Source organism: Aulonocara stuartgranti, assembly GCF_965226115.1.
Source record: "Aulonocara stuartgranti genome assembly, chromosome: 18".
Taxonomy (NCBI): Eukaryota; Metazoa; Chordata; class Actinopteri; order Cichliformes; family Cichlidae; genus Aulonocara; species Aulonocara stuartgranti.
The window spans coordinates 14,493,261-14,513,347 of NC_138954.1; the positions used below are offsets into that span (position 1 = coordinate 14,493,261).

A 20,087-nucleotide genomic window follows, 5' to 3' on the forward strand; every position below is an offset into this window, starting at 1 on the left:
GACAAAACGTCCTACCCGTATTATAATTTGACGGTGACTTGCGACTAAACCTAACCCTGCCCCTAACCATAACCATAACCATAACCTTAAGAAGTATTCCGGATGGGTGAGAGAAAAAGACGTTAATTCGGCGTTGGTGTTGTGCGCATGCGCCGCGTCTGCGCAGAACCATTGGGTAGGATGTTTTTTCCCAGAACACCGGCTTCTTTGCTGTCCCACCGTGTGTTGTCGTTTTGGTGACGCAACTTCCGTCGACATACAATTGGTAGTCTACAGTTGGATTCGGCGCTCCTATTGGCCCCGAGTCTACAGTGTCTACAGTCACTGAAGACTCCGGGCCAATGAAAAGACGTAACCTTCTACGGCACAGGTGTCGAACTCCAGGCCTCGAGGGCCGGTATCCTGCAGGTTTTAGATGTGTCCTTGATCCAACACAGCTGATTTAAATGGGTAAATGGCCTCCTCAACATGTCTTGAAGTTCTCCAGAGGCCTGGTAATGAACTAATCATTTGATTCAGGGGTGTTGACCCGGGGTGATATCTAAAACCTGCAAGACATCGGCCCTCGAGGCCTGGGGTTCGACACCCCTGGTCTACAGTCACCGTAGACTTTGCACTACCGTAGACTACCGTAGTGCGTCATTCGCACAAGCAATTTTTTGTATGTAAATGCTTTCTATCTACCATTCACCTTCCAATGGACGCACTGGAGATCAACTTGGGGAACGAAACCACCAACCTTTCAGTTAGTAGGTGACCTACTCTATCTCTTGAGCTGCAGCCACCCAGGCGCTTGCAGCACCTAATATTCCCAGGTGAGGTTTAACCTGAGATTCTGTCATTCGGGGCAAAATAAAATAAAGTTATATTTAAAAATCGATTCAGGATTTTAATGAATCGATATCGTGTTATTCAAGCTAGGATCGATTTTCATCAGAAAATCGATAATCAAAACCCACCCCTACTTCTAAGGCTCCTCAAAACTTGAAAGTTCCCCCTCTGAGTTTTTACCTTCTTGTTCTAATGTCTGGCCCTCCTCCACCTCATTTCCTGACAGCTCTAAGAACAACTCCACTTCCACAGTTATGAGTAAAATCCTTTCTGTCTCCCGGTCCTTTGACATTTGTGGATGAAACGATCTAACACTGATATGAGTGTATAGGTGTGCAGAAGCAAGGTTGACAAAAACAAAAGTTAAAATGAGAAGTCTATTTGTCTATTGTTAATATTGTGCCAAACTGAGGAATCTTAACAGTAAAGAACCCATGCTGAGGTTGAGCATGTTATCTTACCCCAAGCAGAAAAAGGGAGAACTTCACTGAACGCTTCTGCTGTATTACACTGTGCTTCAGAGGGTCAATAACTACATGCCTGAACTCACTCATGGTACAAGATTATTTCCATCAAACAATAACTGTCAATGAATTTATACTGCAGCATCAACAAGAACAGTTAAGAGTCACAAAACAATAAACATCTTAAACAGCAACACATATTCCCAAGGCATGATGGGAGCTAACTAGCCACTCCCAACATGCCACAATATGATATTTTAGTAATTACATCTGCTTCTGTCTAATTGCTTCAATATGTAACAAAATTTCCTTTAACGGAAATCCACATAGATTTTGAAAATGTATGACATTATTACATCACAACATTCTGTGATTAAACAACACCTGATACAATATACTCTACTACAGATGATAAAAACAACAAATACATAACAATTTTGTTTTAAAAAAATGCAATATGTTTGTTTTAAACGCAATGCTTCCATTATTCTAAAAAGATAAATAAATAAGTATCATAACTTGTTTTTCCTCTGGGTCACAGGAGGACACCATGTTTCCACAGTAAGCCTATGAGCCATCAAATACCACCTAAAGTCCCTGTGCTGCATGATAAAACAAGTAAACAGTTAGTGAGAGGAAAACGACAAAATCTAGTTGCAACAAGTTAAGACTACATTAGGTCAGACGGATACAGGGAGGAGATGGCCTATACAGGACTAAACGGCATCTCTGAAACTTTAATGTCTCCCAACCTGCTAACGGAAACAAGAAAATCGCTTCAGTTTCCTCGCTCAAGATCAAAGTGAAACTAAAGGTAAAACGTTGCGCTTGCAGTTGATTTTAAACGAAACCTCAGACCACAACCACTTCGGATGTTATCAGTTTGTTCTTTTTATTGTTTCAGCTGCAGTCTCAGCGCTGTTAAAACTTTTGAGTGTAAAGATTAAATATATTTTAAAAAAACATTCAAATATAGTCAACATATAAATTAGATATGGGGTCACCAAGCATAGTGTAGGTGTCCTTAATTGCATCTAAGAATCTGTATCACTGATGATCATCAGGGAAACACAAAGGGTGCGTTTCAAAAGTATCTTCTATTCCTAACCTTTTTTTTTTCGTTCCCTTCCTTCTCATGGTTCCTACACCTCAATGAAAACTAGGAGAACTGATAAGCCCTCAGGAAAAGAGAAGAACGGTTTGCTGAGAATATGAATGACCTTACACTTCTCTCTTTAACAGTCTGACACCGGATTATGAAGGAGGGGCATAGAGGGCCAGATTTACTAATGATATATATGTCAAAGCCTTTACTTGACCAGGCTCAGGGAGGCACAGCCATGTCCCGTGACTGGTTGGGGGTAAGGGGAGGGAGTGTGGAAGAGGCCTGGGAGGAGATCACTCCCAGATCCCAGGCCCCCAGAGGTTCAGTTTCGGGGCCTTTATTGTTCTTACTGTATTTACTTCCTCTTCAACACTTATTGAGCACTTTAAGGACATTTCGTATCACTGCTATGCAGATGATATTCGGTTATATATCTCCTTTAAGCCCCATGATGTTTCCAAGCTACAGATTTTGCACAAGTGCATAGACTCCATTAGATGTTGGATGGCTGGAAACTTTCTTCAACTAAATGAGGAGAAGACTGAAGTTCTTGTTTGTGCTCCTAAAAATTTGTACCTAGTGTTATGGAAAACTTGGGTCCACTTGCTACATTTGCAAAACCGTCTATCAGGAGCCTTGGTGTTAGTATTGACTCAGCTCTGACTTTGGATGCTCATGTAAAATCTTTGGTTCGCTCCTGTTTTTATCACTTGAGAAACATTGCTAAGCTGAGTCCATTGTATCGCGCTCCGAATTAGAAATTGTCCTTCATGCATTTGTTTCATCTCGTCTGGACTATTGTAATTCTTTGTTTACTTGTTTATATAAAGCCTCTTTGGAGCGTCTACAAGTTGTTCAGAGCGCTGCTGCAAAGCTTCTGACCAAGTCCTCCAAGTTTTCCCATGTCACACCCCTGCTGATTGAGCTGCACTGGCTCCCCGTTAAATTCAGAATCCAGTTTAAGGTTTTGACCTTGACTTTCAGGGCCCTGCATGGACAAGCACCAACATATATAAGTGAACTTTTACATCCATACATTCCCAGCAGGTCCCTGAGGTCATGTGACCAGGGCTTGCTTGCTGTCCAACACACGAGGCTGAAAACAAAAGGCGACAAAGCTTTTGGAATTGTGGCCCCCAGATTGTCGAACTCTCTCCCTTTGAGCCTGAGATCTGTGGACTCAGTGGTCGCTTTTAAAAAACAGCTAAAAACCCATCTTTTTAAACTTGCTTTTGGTTGATTTTTATTTTTAGGTTTTAGCTTCTGTGAAGCACTTTGTGATTTTTATCTTGAAAGGTGCTATATAAATAAAGTTTTACTTACTTACCATCTGCCACTTCATCAGGAGCATCTCCAGGCATTGTAGGGAGGTCATACAGGCACATGGAGGCAACACACAAACACTACTTAGCCTCATTTTGACTTGTTTTAAGGACCTGACATCAAAGTCGAATCAGCCTGTAGTGTGTTTTTCCACTTTCATTTTGAGTGTGACTCCAAATCCAGACCTCCTTGGTTGTTAAATTTGATTTCCGTTGATAATTTTTGTGTGATTTTGTTGTCAGCACATTCAACTATGTAAAGAACAAAGTATTTAATAAGAATATTTCATTCATTCAGATCTGGGATGTCTTATTTTTCCATCCATATTCAGAAGACTGACTAAAATTTAAATAAGTTGGGCAACTTTAGATGTTGTGTTCCGGCACAATGACATGAAACCAGAGATCTATAAATGACAACAATCTACAGGGGTCACTGTGACTCAATGAAACGAATCGTTACAAACAAAACAAAACAAAAACCCACTGCTGCTTTCATCACAACGCCAACATTTCGTTTGTAAAAATTAAATACCCGCACATTTTTATGATTTGTCTAATAGCACAATTCCTTCCTTACTTTTAAGTTTTATTTAACATTCTGACTGTATTTTATATTTTGACTGATTACATTGTTGTTATTTTGTACAGAGGCAGCATTGCAAATAAAAGCAGTGAATGTAAGTTTTTGCATATATATTCACACACGTAGAACCTAAAGCTGGTGCGCCAAAATGTCATACCAGGAGGTCCTTTGAATACAACGGGGAAGCAAGTGAATCAGAAACCCAGAGACCAAACACGTCTAACTGGGAAAAAAAAGTATTCCCAGATGCAGAAAGCAATAATAAAACCTGATTTAAAAGACAAAAAAAAAAGAAACTTGCCATAAAATTCGTTGTTCGTTGTACACCAAAATCCCACACATTCCCGCCAGTCAATTGTCCAACAACCCAAGACGAATATTCCTTGTGTGTAAAAGTTAGAGACAGGAACTCCTCTTCTGACGTGGGGACCACCCCAGCCTAGTCCCAGGAGGACGAGGGAAAAAACAAACAAAACTCCAATCTCACGCCTCAACAGGTGCCTGCTATTAGCTAAACAGTCCCATGTCCAGCCAGCCCACAATGGATTAGAACAACGTTATATATTTATATAATAAAACAAACAACTAGAAACATGCAATACAAATATCAGAATAAAATCATGCAAATAAAATCAAAACTACACTCACAGGCAAACACTAAAATCAGAATAAAACTAATCATACAGACACAAATAAACATATATATATATATATATATATATATATATATATATATGAAAGAAATACAGTCTCTACATTTACAGTTACAAACTGAATCAATGTTTAATTTAATGACTGACTATGTGGACTGTCAGCAGTGAAAGCCACATTCTGCCTGGTGTCTCTCTCTCTCTTCTTCCTGCGCACATTTTCACAGCGCAAAAGATTTAAAAGATGCTTTCGCAACTTCTTTGAGAGCATATATAGCAGAGGGTTCATACAGCAGTGAGAATAGGCAAGCATTTCACTAATATGGTAGGCAACTGCTAACCGTTCCTCTGCCTTGCAACCTTTGGGTTTATAAAGGGAAGTAATTAAAAGCATAATATGGTATGGCCCCCAGCAAATGAAAAAGGCTGCAACAATACACAACAGCACAGCTATAGTCTTGTGCTTCTTTCTATTTAAACCTTGTAAAACTGTCTTGAGGATTGCAGAATAGCAAAAAATAATGATGGCCAGTGGGAGGAAGAATAGCAGTGACACTTGGAGATAATGTCCAAGCTTGTCTTCAGATTCATCATAGCAATAGTTTTCACCATCCAAGTTTTCAAACTTTACTTTTGTTGCATCCGTCAGGGACGCTGAGATGCTGATGATCCAGGCAGCTATACAAGCACCAACTGCACACTTCTTTCTTAGAGCACGATTATTTTTCCAGTTTGGCAGCACCACCCTAATGAAACGTGCCACTGTCATGGCAGTCAGCAGAATGACACTGCTGTACAAACCAACAAAGAATGCAGCAGTCATGAATTTGCAGATAAAGTCCCCAAAGACCCAGTGGTGTAGGTGATGAACAGCCCAAAATGGAAGTGTGATGGTGAAGATCAAATCAGAGCAGGCCAGGTTCAGGATGAAAATATTTGTGATACTTTTCAGGCCCTCGTAGATGAAAAGAACACATAAGAGGAGGCTGTTGCCTATGATACTGAGGATGAAGATCAAAATGAAAAGGGGTCCAGTGATGGTGGGAGCATTAGTATCACACATGTATTCAGCATCATTACTCAGTCCAGATGTGACGCTTGCCATTTTCAGTTTTCTGGAAAAAAAGAAAACATACATACAAAATAAAATGCAACCAAACACAATCACAATTCTCTAAAATGACAGAAACTGTTGATTTTGTTTCTAGTTTTTGTATAACAGATAAAACCAAAGGGATTAAAGTACCCAATTTTTGAAAAAAACACTGATGAAGATTAAGATGAAGAAAGTCCCAGTAAAAATTGGAAATTCAACTCTACAAATGTAATGTACAGGATCCCTCACTCCATCATTAGCTGTCATGTTGTTTTCCATTTTTAATTTTCTATAATTAAACACATTAGCTTAGCAAATCTGCCTTAAATGAGAGAAACATGTACTTTAGTTTTTGTATAGTAGTAAAGCATGAAGCGTAATTAAGTACCAAATTCAGAGTATAACTATTACTGATAAACTTACCGTAAGCATCAGTTGTCATGTCTTCTGTTGAATTTCAGTGTGACGAAAAAGCTGTGATGTTTTTGGAGATTAAAAAACAAGAAGAGACGCCGCGTTACAAAAACCATGTCATGTCATGAAAAAACAAAATCACTTGGGCAACCTTTTTCCTTCCCCACATGATGCAATATGAAAACAATCACCGCTTTTTTTTTTTTTTACATTTGGCCTGAACATACAGGTTGTGCACTGAGCGTGAGAGCAAGAGATGCTATAGGCTGATATAGCAGCAGTTCAACCATTTAAGCAAGGCAACAGTAAAAAAAAATAAAAATAAGCCGAACAACAACACCCAATATATTTTCTGTTAAATTTATGCAGCTTGCAAGTGCAGTCAGTATAGAAATATAACTGCAAAGACTCCAAAATGATACTGTGCATAATGTTAGGCTGTTTTCAGAGCCACTTCTGTGAAATAAGTCACAAACTAAGTATCAGATATCAGTCCTCTTGTTCAGGAAACTGTGGTTGCATTTAATTTAACTGTCGTAATTTGCAAGACATGCAGACTGAATATTGAATGGATAACCAATATGCAGACATGCAGAGGTAGAGTGAGGTAAATTTTAAAGCAAGCTATTAATTACCAGCCTGTTGAAATCCAAAAAGGCAAAAGCCAAAATGGCAAAAAACACAATCCAAAACAGTGAAACTGAAACTACAGCTACCAAAACCTAAAATTAAAGAAATACACAGACTGAAATATTTAACTACAGAAAACACACCGGAGATACCAAAAAAAATGAGGCATGAGGCAGATTTTGAAATACAATCAGACATTCTGACATGAGAAAAAGGGGAGACAGCGACTAAATGGGTGATTATATGAGTGGAGACGGCCGAACAAGACAGCAGAAGAAGTCATGGCTGCAAAACTAGAAGCAAAAGCATAAGGAATTCATAAAGGAACATGGAAAACAGACACATGACTGGACTAAATACAAAAGACTAGACACAAGAGGAAGGGACACTCAGGTAAAAACTAAACTCTGAAGAAAATGAGAACTAGGCACAGAAATACACAAACGAATACATAAAGTAAATATAAACATTATAAACAACTCAATAACTGGGTAAACTAACAGGAGCTTCCTCAGCAACAAGCTATTTTACTTATAAAAATGTTACATTATAATATCTTAAAATGATCAAGGCTTCTTGGTAACCGTATTCCAACATGCAGATCACACGCTCTCATTAGGATGTTAATGCACGAGTGAGGTCAGTCATGGTGCTCATAGTTTACATAACCAAAACTCAGTAATTTTGGCTGAATTAAAGGTTTATTTCATGCATCTATTTAACTATTATTAAACATTGTTAGTGGGTTTTAATGGCACTGAAAACCTACTTTTATACTAGGTTTTTTGTTCTTTTTTGTTTGATTTGTTTTGTTTTTCTTTTCTCACCTTTCTGCCTCATACGGATCCAAACCGGTTACCTTGGATTTCTCTGTTTTTCATCCAATAAGAAGAATTGCCTCAATAATTCAACGTAGTGACGTCCTCCTCATCAGTAGAAGATAAACGGTGGAAAATAGCACACTGTGGCTGTGTCTCAGTTCAGGGGCTGCATCTTTCGGAGGCCACATTTCAAGGCCGATTATGTCACAGAAAGGCGACGAAGGCTGTCCCAATTCGAACGCTGCTCCAAATGTGGCCGACAAATGCGTCCTTCATTTCGCTGCACTTGAACGATGGGTCGGGTGTATCCTTCGTGGTCCAACCTATCCCAGAATTTTCTGGGACAGGTTTTTCCCATATTTTTAGGTGAGAATGTAGCTGTGTAAACTTCAAATATCTGCTCAGTTTATCGAGACATCACATATTTGCAAAAGTGCTCTGACGTTTTCGGAGTTACCCACCAACTCGATAGCTGACCAGGTGGTCAAGGTTCAATAGAGCCGGCTAACACCGGACTCCCGGCACATCGTTTTCAGACCCCGCGGGGTCTCTTGCTACTCGGGTTAAACATGATATATAAGTCACTAAGATAACTTTAAAATTGTATTGTTTGGCTTTTTTCAGTGTTTTATTTGTTTGCGAGTAAATTGGTTTGGCTGAGATTAAAGTTACAGTTTTTATACAGCTGAATAAACATCAAACAGAAAACTGATTAAACAAAAGTGTGAGATGGTCGAGAATTTACTCCATTGTCCTGTTATATTTTAGATAACAAGGAGCAGACGGCTGGGTTTATTAAACTCCACCGAGACAGCGGTGATGCAAATCTGAAGGCTAGTCGGTCCCATTTCAGAGGTCTTTGAAGGACCCGGCCTTCACGGTCTATGTGGGCCGGGTCCTCCAAAGGATGCAACTCCTGAATTGAGGCACAGCTAATATGTCTGGGTGCCCAGGATTTCTTCCTCCATAAAGTAATCTAGCAAATCACCAAGTGATAATCAGTGGACAGCTCATGTCTTCACTTAACACTAAGCTCGTGAGTTTTGAAAACCTACCTGTTACAATGACAGAGTAATTTGCTTGTATATCTAACAAAATTTTAGCAACCTAAAAAGTCTAAGTCAGGGGTGCTCAATACGTCGATCGCGATCGACCAGTCGATCGCAAAGGTAGTATTGGTAGATCGCATGGCATTAAAAAAATAGATGCCAGCCTATCATCCATCCCGTCACTTGATTGATACAGGGAAGCCAGTCAGATGACAGCAGATTTTTTCTGACGCTTAGGTCGCTGCGCATGCGCAAACAGCGGCGCGAAGTGTAGTAAAACTGACAAGCTAGTCAGCGAGTTAACTCCAATTTTTAGCTCTTGGTTTTTTCTCTTAAACCTGGCCGTCAGCAGCTACTGTCCGGACTATGCATCCCTGGCTGATTCAATTCAGTGCAAGTCATCAGAGTAAACTCAGGTAATGACAAAAAATTTACATAGTTAATTGTGTTGTGAAATATTGGATATTGCGGTTATGCATGTATATACATTGTAGATATAAAGAATCCTCAATATATTTATAAATAAGTATATGTTTTGGATTTTTGTAGTGGGTAGATCATTTTGACTTGGTCATTTTATAAGTAGGTCACATGCGGAAAAAGTGTGAGCACCCCTGGTCTAAGTTGTATGAATTTATTAGGAATCATTTTTAATGAAATTAGGATATGAAAATAACCACAATATACCATGTGAGGAAAATATCTCAATTTGAAAATTTGAACCATGGGAAAAAAACATGGAAATAAAATCTGTAGCTTTGTGCTAGTTTAATTTTAGTATGTTTGTCTCCTGTTTTATGCCTTAGAAATGTCATTAACCCATATCAGTTTGATGATCTGTGTTTGATGTTATGTTTTTGCATTTATGTGTATTACAGTTTTTTCTGATTGCTTAAGCACATTTTTTGTAACTATTGGCTAATTTAGCAAAACTCTTCACACAAATAAGAAAACCTGTCACCCAATAATCAAAACATTGTAGTTCTCTTGCAAAAGCAAACACAGCTAGATTAACTCTTCACACCTTTGTAAAAATGGTGTTTCCGTATCAAACAGTACACACAAGCCATCATCTACTAAGCACACAATGCGCCAACTGCACACCGATGGTATGAATACAAAACACATCTGGCGTTTGCTTTCTCTGTGCACAAGGTAGGCTATGTCAGTTTGAGCTCATACTTCTGTCATAGATCCATAAGCATGGAGGGATCCAAACTTCAAGTACTGGTGTTTAGTCAAACACATCAAAACAAACACAAGTGTTTATTTCCAAGTATAGGATTATTTGCAATCGCCATAATGACTATATGGGTTACGTGGTCTGCAGTGAACATGCTTCCTCTGCCCCCTCCTCGTCTTCCTCTTGCTCCTCCTTGTCCTTGTCGTCCTCTTCATCCTACTTCTTCACCTCCACGTCCTCTTCCTCGGCCTCCTCTACTTCTCACTCTTTCTGCTCCCACCATTGTACTCCGCACACACAGCTTACCTGGATTATAGTGCTTAGGCTGATTGCAAAGTGAACGAATTATCTAAGAAAGTTTTCACATGTGAAAGTGTGCCAGACAGTTGGCAAATTAGTGTTAATGATAGCCATACATGTGTATACTTTTGCTAGGAGTGTGTTGGAAATTTGGAAATTGAGTGTTGTGCAGTGAATTGTGACTAGAGTCTTGCAAAGTGTGTGTTACAAAATTGCAAACTGAGTGCAAAGCAGTTTTTGTGCTTTTAGTTTTGCACACTCAGTGAGTGGTTTTGCTATACGTCTGACTAGTTTTAGAAATTGTGCTACAGGAATCACAGTTAGTGTTTAGGCATTCGGTAAAAACTGTAATATCATGTTTACATATTTTCAGCAAGAAATACTTTCCTTCCAAAAGGATACTGGGGTTTCTGCCTTTTTATTTATTCTAATTTTAGATACCCTCATGCTTTACACAAAAAAACAGAACAAAAGTTACATTTGTTTTTGAGTCTGTTTCAGTTAGTAAAAAAATATATAAAATAAACAAAGATTTTATTGTTTATTTTCAGTGTAAAGAAAAAAGAGGATGTTGCTCAAGTCACCATATGGGTTTTGTATAGCTGGCACAATAGACAGTTATTTCCCAGGATTATTTTGATGAAGTTTCATTTTTCATGTGAAAAATTGTTGCACAAGTTAATTTAAACCTTTTTTTTCATGATGTCGTTTTTGGGTTTTTTGTGTAATCTCTGACTCAGTGGGAAACAAAAACAGGAACTAATACATTTCAAAAGAACATCCATTTCACAGCATTTTCACAACAGTGAAATTTAATGGAAGACTTGACAGTTGTTTTTTGAAGTAAGTTGTTGTGTCTGTTTTCTGAAATTTGGTACTTTATTAGTCCTTTTGGTGTGATATATGTGAAAGATCCACAACAGACCCAAACGCATTTTCATGCTTTTCAGCTCACTGTCGACCACATACCAACAACAACCACAACAGGACCTAGTTCGGTCTATTTATGCCGGTGAGGTGTGTGTGTTGACACCGCTCACCTCCCCCACAGCTGCACCGCACACAAAGCTCTGCCACAATATAATATACAAAATAGAACCAAAATCAACAGTTTCTGTCATTTTAGAGAAAACTGCTCAATCATTGTGTTCAATTGTGTTTTAATTTCATATTTACCAGAAAATTCAAAATGGCAAACTTCACATCCACTGATGACAAAGTGAGTGATCATGCTGTATACATTTGTTATGCAAGTTTTGCAAGGTTTTGCTAAGCCTCGCAAAACCGTCTTGAGGGTGGCAGAGAGGTACAGGATTATAGCTCTGCTTTTATTGTCACATCACATGTTCTGGTACACTGGTGCAGCACATATGAGTGAAATGCTTGTGTGCAAGCTTCACAAGCAACAGAGATGTGATACAATAAACATAAGACACAACTAAATGTAAGAGCAGGAATGTCAGAATTTTAAGAATAAATATATGTACAAATATAAGAATGTATGCACATTACTAGATATTTATACTAATTATATATATACAAATAAAATAAAATAAAATATACAGAGGTCAGCAGTTGAATATTGTGCAAAAGAAATTGCATAGATGTATGCATAATGTCAAAGTTGCCTGATGGAAAAAGCTGTCTCTCAGTCTGCTGGTTCGGGACCGGATACTCCAGTACTTCCTGGCTGACGGAAATAGTTTGAACAGTTTGTGGCTGGGGTGACTGGAGTCTTTGATGATCCTCCCTGCTTTCCTCAGGCACCACTTTTTGTAGATGTCCTGGAGGGAGGGAAGCTCACCTTCAATTATCCGTTCAGAGTACCGCACCACTCTCTGGAGGGTGGTGCAACACTCTATTATTGCAGCCTTTTTCATTTGCTGGGGGCCATACCATATTTGGCTTTTAATCACCTCTTTCTATATACCCAAAGATTGTAAGGCACAGGAATACTAGCATATCGCTTACAATATTTGTGAAAAACATACGTATTCTCATTGCTGGGTAAAACCTCTGATGTGTATGCTCTCGCAGAAGTTGTGAAAGCATCTGTTGAATCATTTGCGCAGTGAAAATGTGTGCAGGAAGAACAGAGAGACAGACACTGGTCAGACTGTAGATTTCACTGCACAGAGATCTGCCGTTCAGTTGGAATTGCACAACCTTCCATTAAACAGCCACTTGTTAAATTAAATGTAGCCAAGTGAACTAATACTACGCATGGAAAGGGTTTAAAAAGAGGGAATTGTGTTTTTGACTGGTTGCCTGTCTACCGGAGGTCTGTTGTAGGGTTGTCATGGTGATGACTAGACCTCGCGTTTTGGGGGTATACTGTCCCTTTAAGAGCCGCCGTAAGCCAGAGCACGCATGCACTCAAGTTTGTGTCACACTGAGCGCTGTGAGCGGGAGCACTGGAGAGTTAGAGACTGCAAAAGATTCTGTGGCTAGCTACACACGAGGTAAATGTGCTAAAAAGTGTAGCATACTGCAAAATATTGTCACCAGTGTTGTAGTAGACTGTAATTAGCTAAGTTTCTTTAGCAATGACTCCATGTTTGTGACCATTTCTGTACAGTTCTTAACGCGCGACGGGTGCATGTTTAATGGTCACGTGCTGTGAAAGGGACTGAAGAGCGGGTTGGCGTGAGTAGTTACAGTGTCCTAACAGATTTCAAAGTTGTTAAGTTTATACTTTTACTCACTTTGCATAACTCTGTATGTTTCTGTTTGATTCAGAGGGGAGATCACTTGCTGTGTGATTCCTGCGTGTGTACTTGTCCTAGCACAGTAGCTGTGTGGAGAAACCGAAGTGAGTTCATGATGTTCTCCCATAGAAATGTATGTTTAAAAGAGAGTTTACAGTGCACTTTATTGCCAGTTGACCTGCGAAGTTGTGGGATGTAAACAATGTGTTTATTTGTTTTGTTTTCTCTTTTTTTGTTGTATTTGTTTCTTGACAGGTCACTACTGTTGTCTATACTGTTTGGATTTAACATGTACATATGATAGTTACTGTTGTCTCAGACCCTGAAAGGCAGTTTAGGCTGAGCCAGTGGAATAGTTAAATTTTGCCGTTTCACTCAAAACTACAGAATTAAAACTGTGCTCCTCCGAGTACAGTCGGAGAATAAAAAAGCCCACAAAAGAGTATTTCCTGTGTCCTGTCTCATTCCCCATGACCGGGCCACATAGTTTGGTGTCAGAAGTGGGATTCTCAGGTTAGTTTTGAGTTTCAGTATAGAGAGACACAGTGAGTGGGGCTTTATAGACAACAGTAGTGGCTTAGAAGATCCCAGTCCTTCCCAGAGGGCGGCAATCGCAGTGTGGACGTCCTGAGGTGGTTCGGTGCAGTGGCAGTTGGTACAACAGGAGCCTGCTTCAGCCATTGGACGAGGAGGGCGCCTGACACAGATTTTGGACTGTTGAATCTCATCTACAAGTGACTGTGGGAATCTGCTGCAGTAAAGACTCAGAGACATTGCAGTATGTCGCAAGAGGACGAAGGGGAAGGTCCTTCAGGGGCCGGAGCTATCCCCACTGAAGACAGTCAAGCTGCCTCGTTGTTTGACAGTGCAGGTAACCCGTTGGTGGAGCTACAAACAAAGATTAACGAACTGAGTAGGAAACATGATGCTGTTATGTCTAGTATTGCTAACATGGGTAATGTTCCAACCAGATCTGTCGTGTACTTTCCAAGAGAAAAGGTGATTGTACCTTTTAGTGGGGAACCAGCTAAAGATGCTTACACTGTTGATGAATTCATAGAAGAGGTGGAAAGAGCAATAAGAACTAGGGGTCTGCGTGGAGAGGATCAAACCGACTTTATCCTCTCACAGCTGAAAGGGTCTGCCCTAGAGGAAGTTAAGTTACGTATGGCAGGCCAGGTGAAGCAACCGAGTGATCTCTTTTCATATTTGAGGGAGGCATTTAGAGAGAAGCGCACCACACCACAGCTCTTGCATGCTTTCTATGCACGCCGCCAACTAGATGGGGAAGACCTGCGAGATTATTCACATGCACTCTCTCAGTTGCTCAACGCTGCAATACAGCAGTCCCCTAATGTAGTACCCAACACACAGCTGGCACTTCGGGATCAATTCATTGAAGGTGTGCATGCCCCAAATCTTCGGCGTGAACTACGTAGGCTCACTAGGGACAAGCCTGAGTGTAGTCTCTTTGATGTTAGAGAGGAGGCAATCATGTGGACTATGGAAGATCGTCCACGCAGCACTAATGTAGCCAGACATAGAAATATAGTGAGTGACAGGCCAGATGAAAGCTGTGAAAAGACAACCTCCACCAGTGATGTACAGACAGACTTTACCATGGCTCTGCAAGAGATGGTTAAAATAATCACACAACAGGGTAAAGCCATAGGGGAGTTAACTAATGCAGTGAGGGAGCTCACAACACAGACTGCCAGTTCTGAAGACAGTAGAGGTGTTAAAGCTAAGCCCAAGCCTAAGTACACTAGAGAGGGTCAGCCTATTTGTCTCCGATGTGAAGGGGTGGGACATATGGCCAGACACTGTAATGCACCCCAACAACCTACGAGCCAGTCTGCAACCATGTCCAGTTCCTCGCTAACGGGAAACGGGAACCCTCCATTGCTATGAGCCGGGCAATGCGAGGCAAATCAGAAGGCTCAAAGGAAGCTCTAACCAAGGAACATTTTCTAGAACATGCTGTTGGTCAGTGCCCTGAAGTAGATATCCAGATAGGTGGTGTATCCCTTAGATGTCTGCTTGACACAGGAAGTAATGTAAGCACTTTGACAGAAAGCTTTTTCAGAAATCATCTCCAGGGAGAGGATGAAGATATGCACTGTACTGCCAAGTGGCTTAAAATCACAGCAGCCAACCAGTTGCCGCTGCCCTATTTAGGCTATGTAGAGTTAGATGTACAGGTCATGGGGCTCACTATACCTGAATGTGGTTTTCTTATAATCAAAGATGATAAAACAGAAAGAGACAATCCCAAATGGTTGGATTTGTCACCCCATGGCATTATAGGGATGAACATTGCAAAACGATGTAGACAGTTAGTACTCTCAGAGTTTGACACCACTCTAGGGGGAGAGCTGGAGTCCAGCTGGAGGAAGGCCTGCCACTGCGTACAAGCTGCTGAGCTTGTGGAAAAGGTGTCTACTGCCCGTGTTGCAAGCAAACACAAAGTGCGGGTGCCTGCCTCATCCCTGACCACTGTCTATGCAAGGGGCCATGGCAAGCAGTTTGGTAGCGCATTGGTTGAACCAGGGAATGTTCAGCTCCCAGGTGGCTTATTGGTGATCCCAACTCTAGTGTCAACTAACAGCCTGGTATTCCCAGTACAGGTGATGAACATCTCACAAGAGGATGTCTGGCTTCCACCTAAGGCTAGACTAGGCATTATTAGTCCTGGCCGCTGCATTGAGGGTGACCCATGCGAGGTGAAATTTGAGCGCATATCTGCCAACCACGAGGAGGTGACTCTTAACCAAAAGGACTGTCAGGGGGCCAACAGCTGCGTACAGGACTTATTGGGAAGATTACACATAGGTGGCACACCAGGACAACAGGCCGAGGTCAGAACTCTTTTGAAAAGGTATGCGGATGTTTTTGCACTTCATGATGAGGATTTGGGGTACACTGATCGTGTGAAGCATGAAATTCCTGTTGTAGATGAAGCCCCTGTTTCTCAGCCATACAGGCGCATTCCACCAAATCAGTACAAAGAGGTCAGGGAGCACATTTCTGAACTGTTGAGAAAGGGGGTGATTCAGGAGAGTTCGAGTTCCTATGCTTCACCAGTTGTTCTGGTACGCAAGTCAGATGGGAGTCTTAGACTGTGTGTAGACTACCGCAGACTAAACGCGAAGACCAGGCGTGATGCGTTTCCACTCCCTCGCATTGAGGAGAGCCTGGATGCCTTGAGTGGTGCAGAGTTCTTCTCAACCATAGATCTTGCCAGTGGCTACCATCAGGTAGCGGTACATGAGAAAGACAGAGACAAAACAGCCTTTACCACACCATTTGGCCTGTATGAATACTTAAGGATGCCTTTTGGGTTATGTAATGCCCCCGCGACGTTTCAACGTCTTATGCAGGCCACAATGAGTGATTTGGTCTTTCAGATTGTATTGATCTACTTGGATGATCTGCTTGTGTTTTCATCAACATTCCAGGATCACATTGTGAGACTGGAGACTGTTTTGAAAAGGCTGAGGGATACGGGGCTGAAGGTTAAGGTTGAGAAGTGCCATTTCCTCCAGCCCAAGGTCAAGTTTCTCGGTCATGAAGTGTCGGCTCAGGGAATAAGCACAGATCCTGACAAGATAAGCGCTGTGGCAAAATGGCCCATCCCTAGTACTGTGAAAGAGCTAAGGTCCTTTTTAGGATTTTGCAGCTACTATAGGAGATTCATTGAGGGCTTTTCCCAAACTGCGGGGCCACTCCATGATGTGGTGAATGTCTGTGTTAAGGAGATAAGTCCTGTCAGGGCTAAACAGCTTTTTGCTTCAGCCTGGACACCGCAATGCTTACAAGCTTTTGAGTTGCTTAAGGGAAAGTTGACTAGTGCCCCTGTTCTAGGCTATGCTGACTTCAGTCTCCCTTTCACGCTGGAAACGGATGCTAGCAGTCTTGGATTAGGGGCTGTCCTGTCTCAGAAGCAGGGGGGAAGGAATAAAGTCATAGCTTATGCTAGTAGGAGGCTCAGAGGGGCTGAGAAGAATGATCAAAACTTTAGCAGCATGAAGCTCGAACTCCTAGCGTTAAAGTGGGCAGTCACCGAAAAATTTAGGAGTTATCTGCTGGGGTCCAAGTTCACAATTATAACGGATAACAATCCCTTGTGCCACCTACCCACTGCTAATTTAGGAGCCATTCAACAGAGGTGGGTAGCTCAGCTGTCTGTGTTTGACTTCGATGTTAAGTATCGCCCTGGCCGCTGCAACACTGCCGCTGATGCCCTCTCTCGGCAACCAACAGTTGACACGGCAGAACCTGACAGTGAGGATGCAGAATATGATGGCTCTATAGCCATATGTAATGTGCTAAGGGCAGGTACAAGTCTAGGCTCAGATCTTGTCATGGCTGGAGTTGAGGCTTGTAGGATCAGACTGCTGCAGGCCTCCGAACCAGATGGGGAAGCAGTCAGTGAGGCTGTGCTGGGCAACACCCCAACGATGCCTGGTTATTCCAATGCAGAACTCTATCGCTTCCAAGTGTCAGACCCAACAATTGGTGTCTTGAGAGAGTTTTGGAGCAGACAGAAGAGACCCACCTACAGAGAGAGAGGGGGTCTGTCTAAACCGGTACGTTCTCTACTGAAGCAGTGGCCTCGGATCAGAGAAAAGGATGGACTGCTATACCGTGTAATTGAAGATGCTCACCTTGGACAGTGCCATCAGCTGCTACTACCTGCCTGTCTTAAAGAAAAAGTGCTCAGGAGTGTGCATGATCACATGGGACACCAGGGAATCGAACGCACACTGGGATTGTTGAAACAAAGATGTTTCTGGGGAGGCATGTTTGAAGATGTTGAGCACTGGGTGAAGAAATGTCAGAGGTGTGTGTTAACAAAGATGCCTCAACCCAAAGTTCAGGCACCCCACGCTCCATTTTTGGCTACCCGCCCACTTGAAGTTGTTGCTGTTGATTATACCACCCTTGAGCGGGCTACAGATGGTCGTGAAAACGTTCTTGTAATGACTGACGTGTTCACCAAGTTCAGTCAGGCATTTGCCACACGAGATCAAAAAGCAGATACCACAGCTAAGGTTATCCTGAAAGAGTGGTTCCTGAAGTATGGGGTACCAGAGCGCCTGCACTCAGACCAGGGCAGGAATTTTGAAAGCGCAGTGATTGCTGAGCTATGCAAACTGTATGGAGTGAAGAAAACGCGTACAACACCCCACCACCCTCAGGGTAACCCACATTGTGAGAGGTTCAACAGGACTTTACACAACCTCTTGCGTACGCTTCCCCCTGAGAAGAAGCGGCGCTGGCCCGAGCATCTGTCAGAGCTGGTGTATGCTTACAATGTCACGCCGCACTCAACGACAGGGTATTCTCCCCATTACCTGCTGTTTGGGGTCCACCCACATCTACCCGTTGATGCATTGTTGGGCCGGGAGGAAGTGAAGGATGACAAACTGGACTGGTTAGCAGTGCACCAGGAGCGTCTCCAGGATGCACATGCCAGAGCCAGAGAATTTGCCGAACGGAAGGCTGCAGAGAGAGTGGTTCAGCAGCAAGGAAAGGTGTTCTGTCCACCTGTTGACATCGGACAGTTTGTGTATCTCCGTTACCGACCACCAGGAAGGAATAAAATTCAAGATGCCTGGGCAGCCCCTGTGTACAAAGTGGTTGATATCCAAGGGACAACATACACAGTAGTGCCACTGGAAGGAGGGCCGGTGAAAAGAGTCCACAGATCTAACTTGAGGCCATGCGTGGGGTCTATACCTGCACCCAACCCAAGGCTACGTGACCAGGAAGTCAGTTCTGCAGATGAGCACCAAGTGTCTGATACGGAGCTTGAGCATCCAGAGTTTGCCTTGATGGAGGAGGTCCAGTACCCAATGGAGCTGCCAGTGGCTCAGGGACCTGGGAACTTGGTTCCGACGGTCAACGAGCCTGGAAACCAATTGGAGAATGGAACTGAAAATATGGGTGAGGATCTGCTAGGGCAAGAGAGCAGCGACAACCCTGATGACCTCGAGGTGGAGCCAGCAGCTTACCTTCCACCTGGGCCAGGAAGCATTGGATTCTCCAGTGAAGAACCGGTGGCAAAACCTGTTCCAGCTCCTAGGAAAGGAAAGAAAGAGAAAGCGGAGGCCGGTCCACCCACACCTGCTACACGCAGGAGTAGGAGAGAAACTGCAGGGGTCCACACAAACCCATTTAATCTACCTAGGTCAGCATGCAATGCAGTATCCTTCAGTCCAGATGTACTCTCCCAGGTGTTAGCCGGTATGGTTCTCTACACCACCAAACTCAGGGGAATGGTGGATGAGCAGGGGGTCACCGAGGACGTTGACTCGTAGCAGGGGAGAATGTAGCCAAGTGAACTAATACTACGCATGGAAAGGGTTTAAAAAGAGGGAATTGTGTTTTTGACTGGTTGCCTGTCTACCGGAGGTCTGTTGTAGGGTTGTCATGGTGATGACTAGACCTCGCGTTTTGGGGGTATACTGTCCCTTTAAGAGCCGCCGTAAGCCAGAGCACGCATGCACTCAAGTTTGTGTCACACTGAGCGCTGTGAGCGGGAGCACTGGAGAGTTAGAGACTGCAAAAGATTCTGTGGCTAGCTACACACGAGGTAAATGTGCTAAAAAGTGTAGCATACTGCAAAATATTGTCACCAGTGTTGTAGTAGACTGTAATTAGCTAAGTTTCTTTAGCAATGACTCCATGTTTGTGACCATTTCTGTACAGTTCTTAACGCGCGACGGGTGCATGTTTAATGGTCACGTGCTGTGAAAGGGACTGAAGAGCGGGTTGGCGTGAGTAGTTACAGTGTCCTAACAGATTTCAAAGTTGTTAAGTTTATACTTTTACTCACTTTGCATAACTCTGTATGTTTCTGTTTGATTCAGAGGGGAGATCACTTGCTGTGTGATTCCTGCGTGTGTACTTGTCCTAGCACAAT

At 42.3% G+C, this 20,087-nt stretch overlaps 1 protein-coding gene across 1 annotated transcript; it reads right to left on the reverse strand.

Moving 5' to 3' along the window:
• Positions 1–5,066: 5,066 nt before the first annotated feature.
• Positions 5,067–6,589, reverse strand: LOC309693327 (chemokine XC receptor 1-like). Its single transcript, XM_082512435.1, has 2 exons — positions 6,478–6,589; positions 5,067–6,073 (listed from the first exon to the last, which is right to left on the reverse strand). Exon 2 carries the CDS (start codon positions 6,061–6,063, stop codon positions 5,092–5,094), a length of 972 nt encoding a protein of 323 aa, XP_082368561.1. The 5' UTR covers positions 6,064–6,073; positions 6,478–6,589; the 3' UTR covers positions 5,067–5,091.
• Positions 6,590–20,087: the final 13,498 nt, after the last annotated feature.

Coding starts and splice junctions, on each gene's coding strand:
- LOC309693327 (XM_082512435.1), bottom strand. CDS start 6,063: ATGGCAAGCGTCACATCTGGACTGAGTAATGATGCTGAATACATGTGT.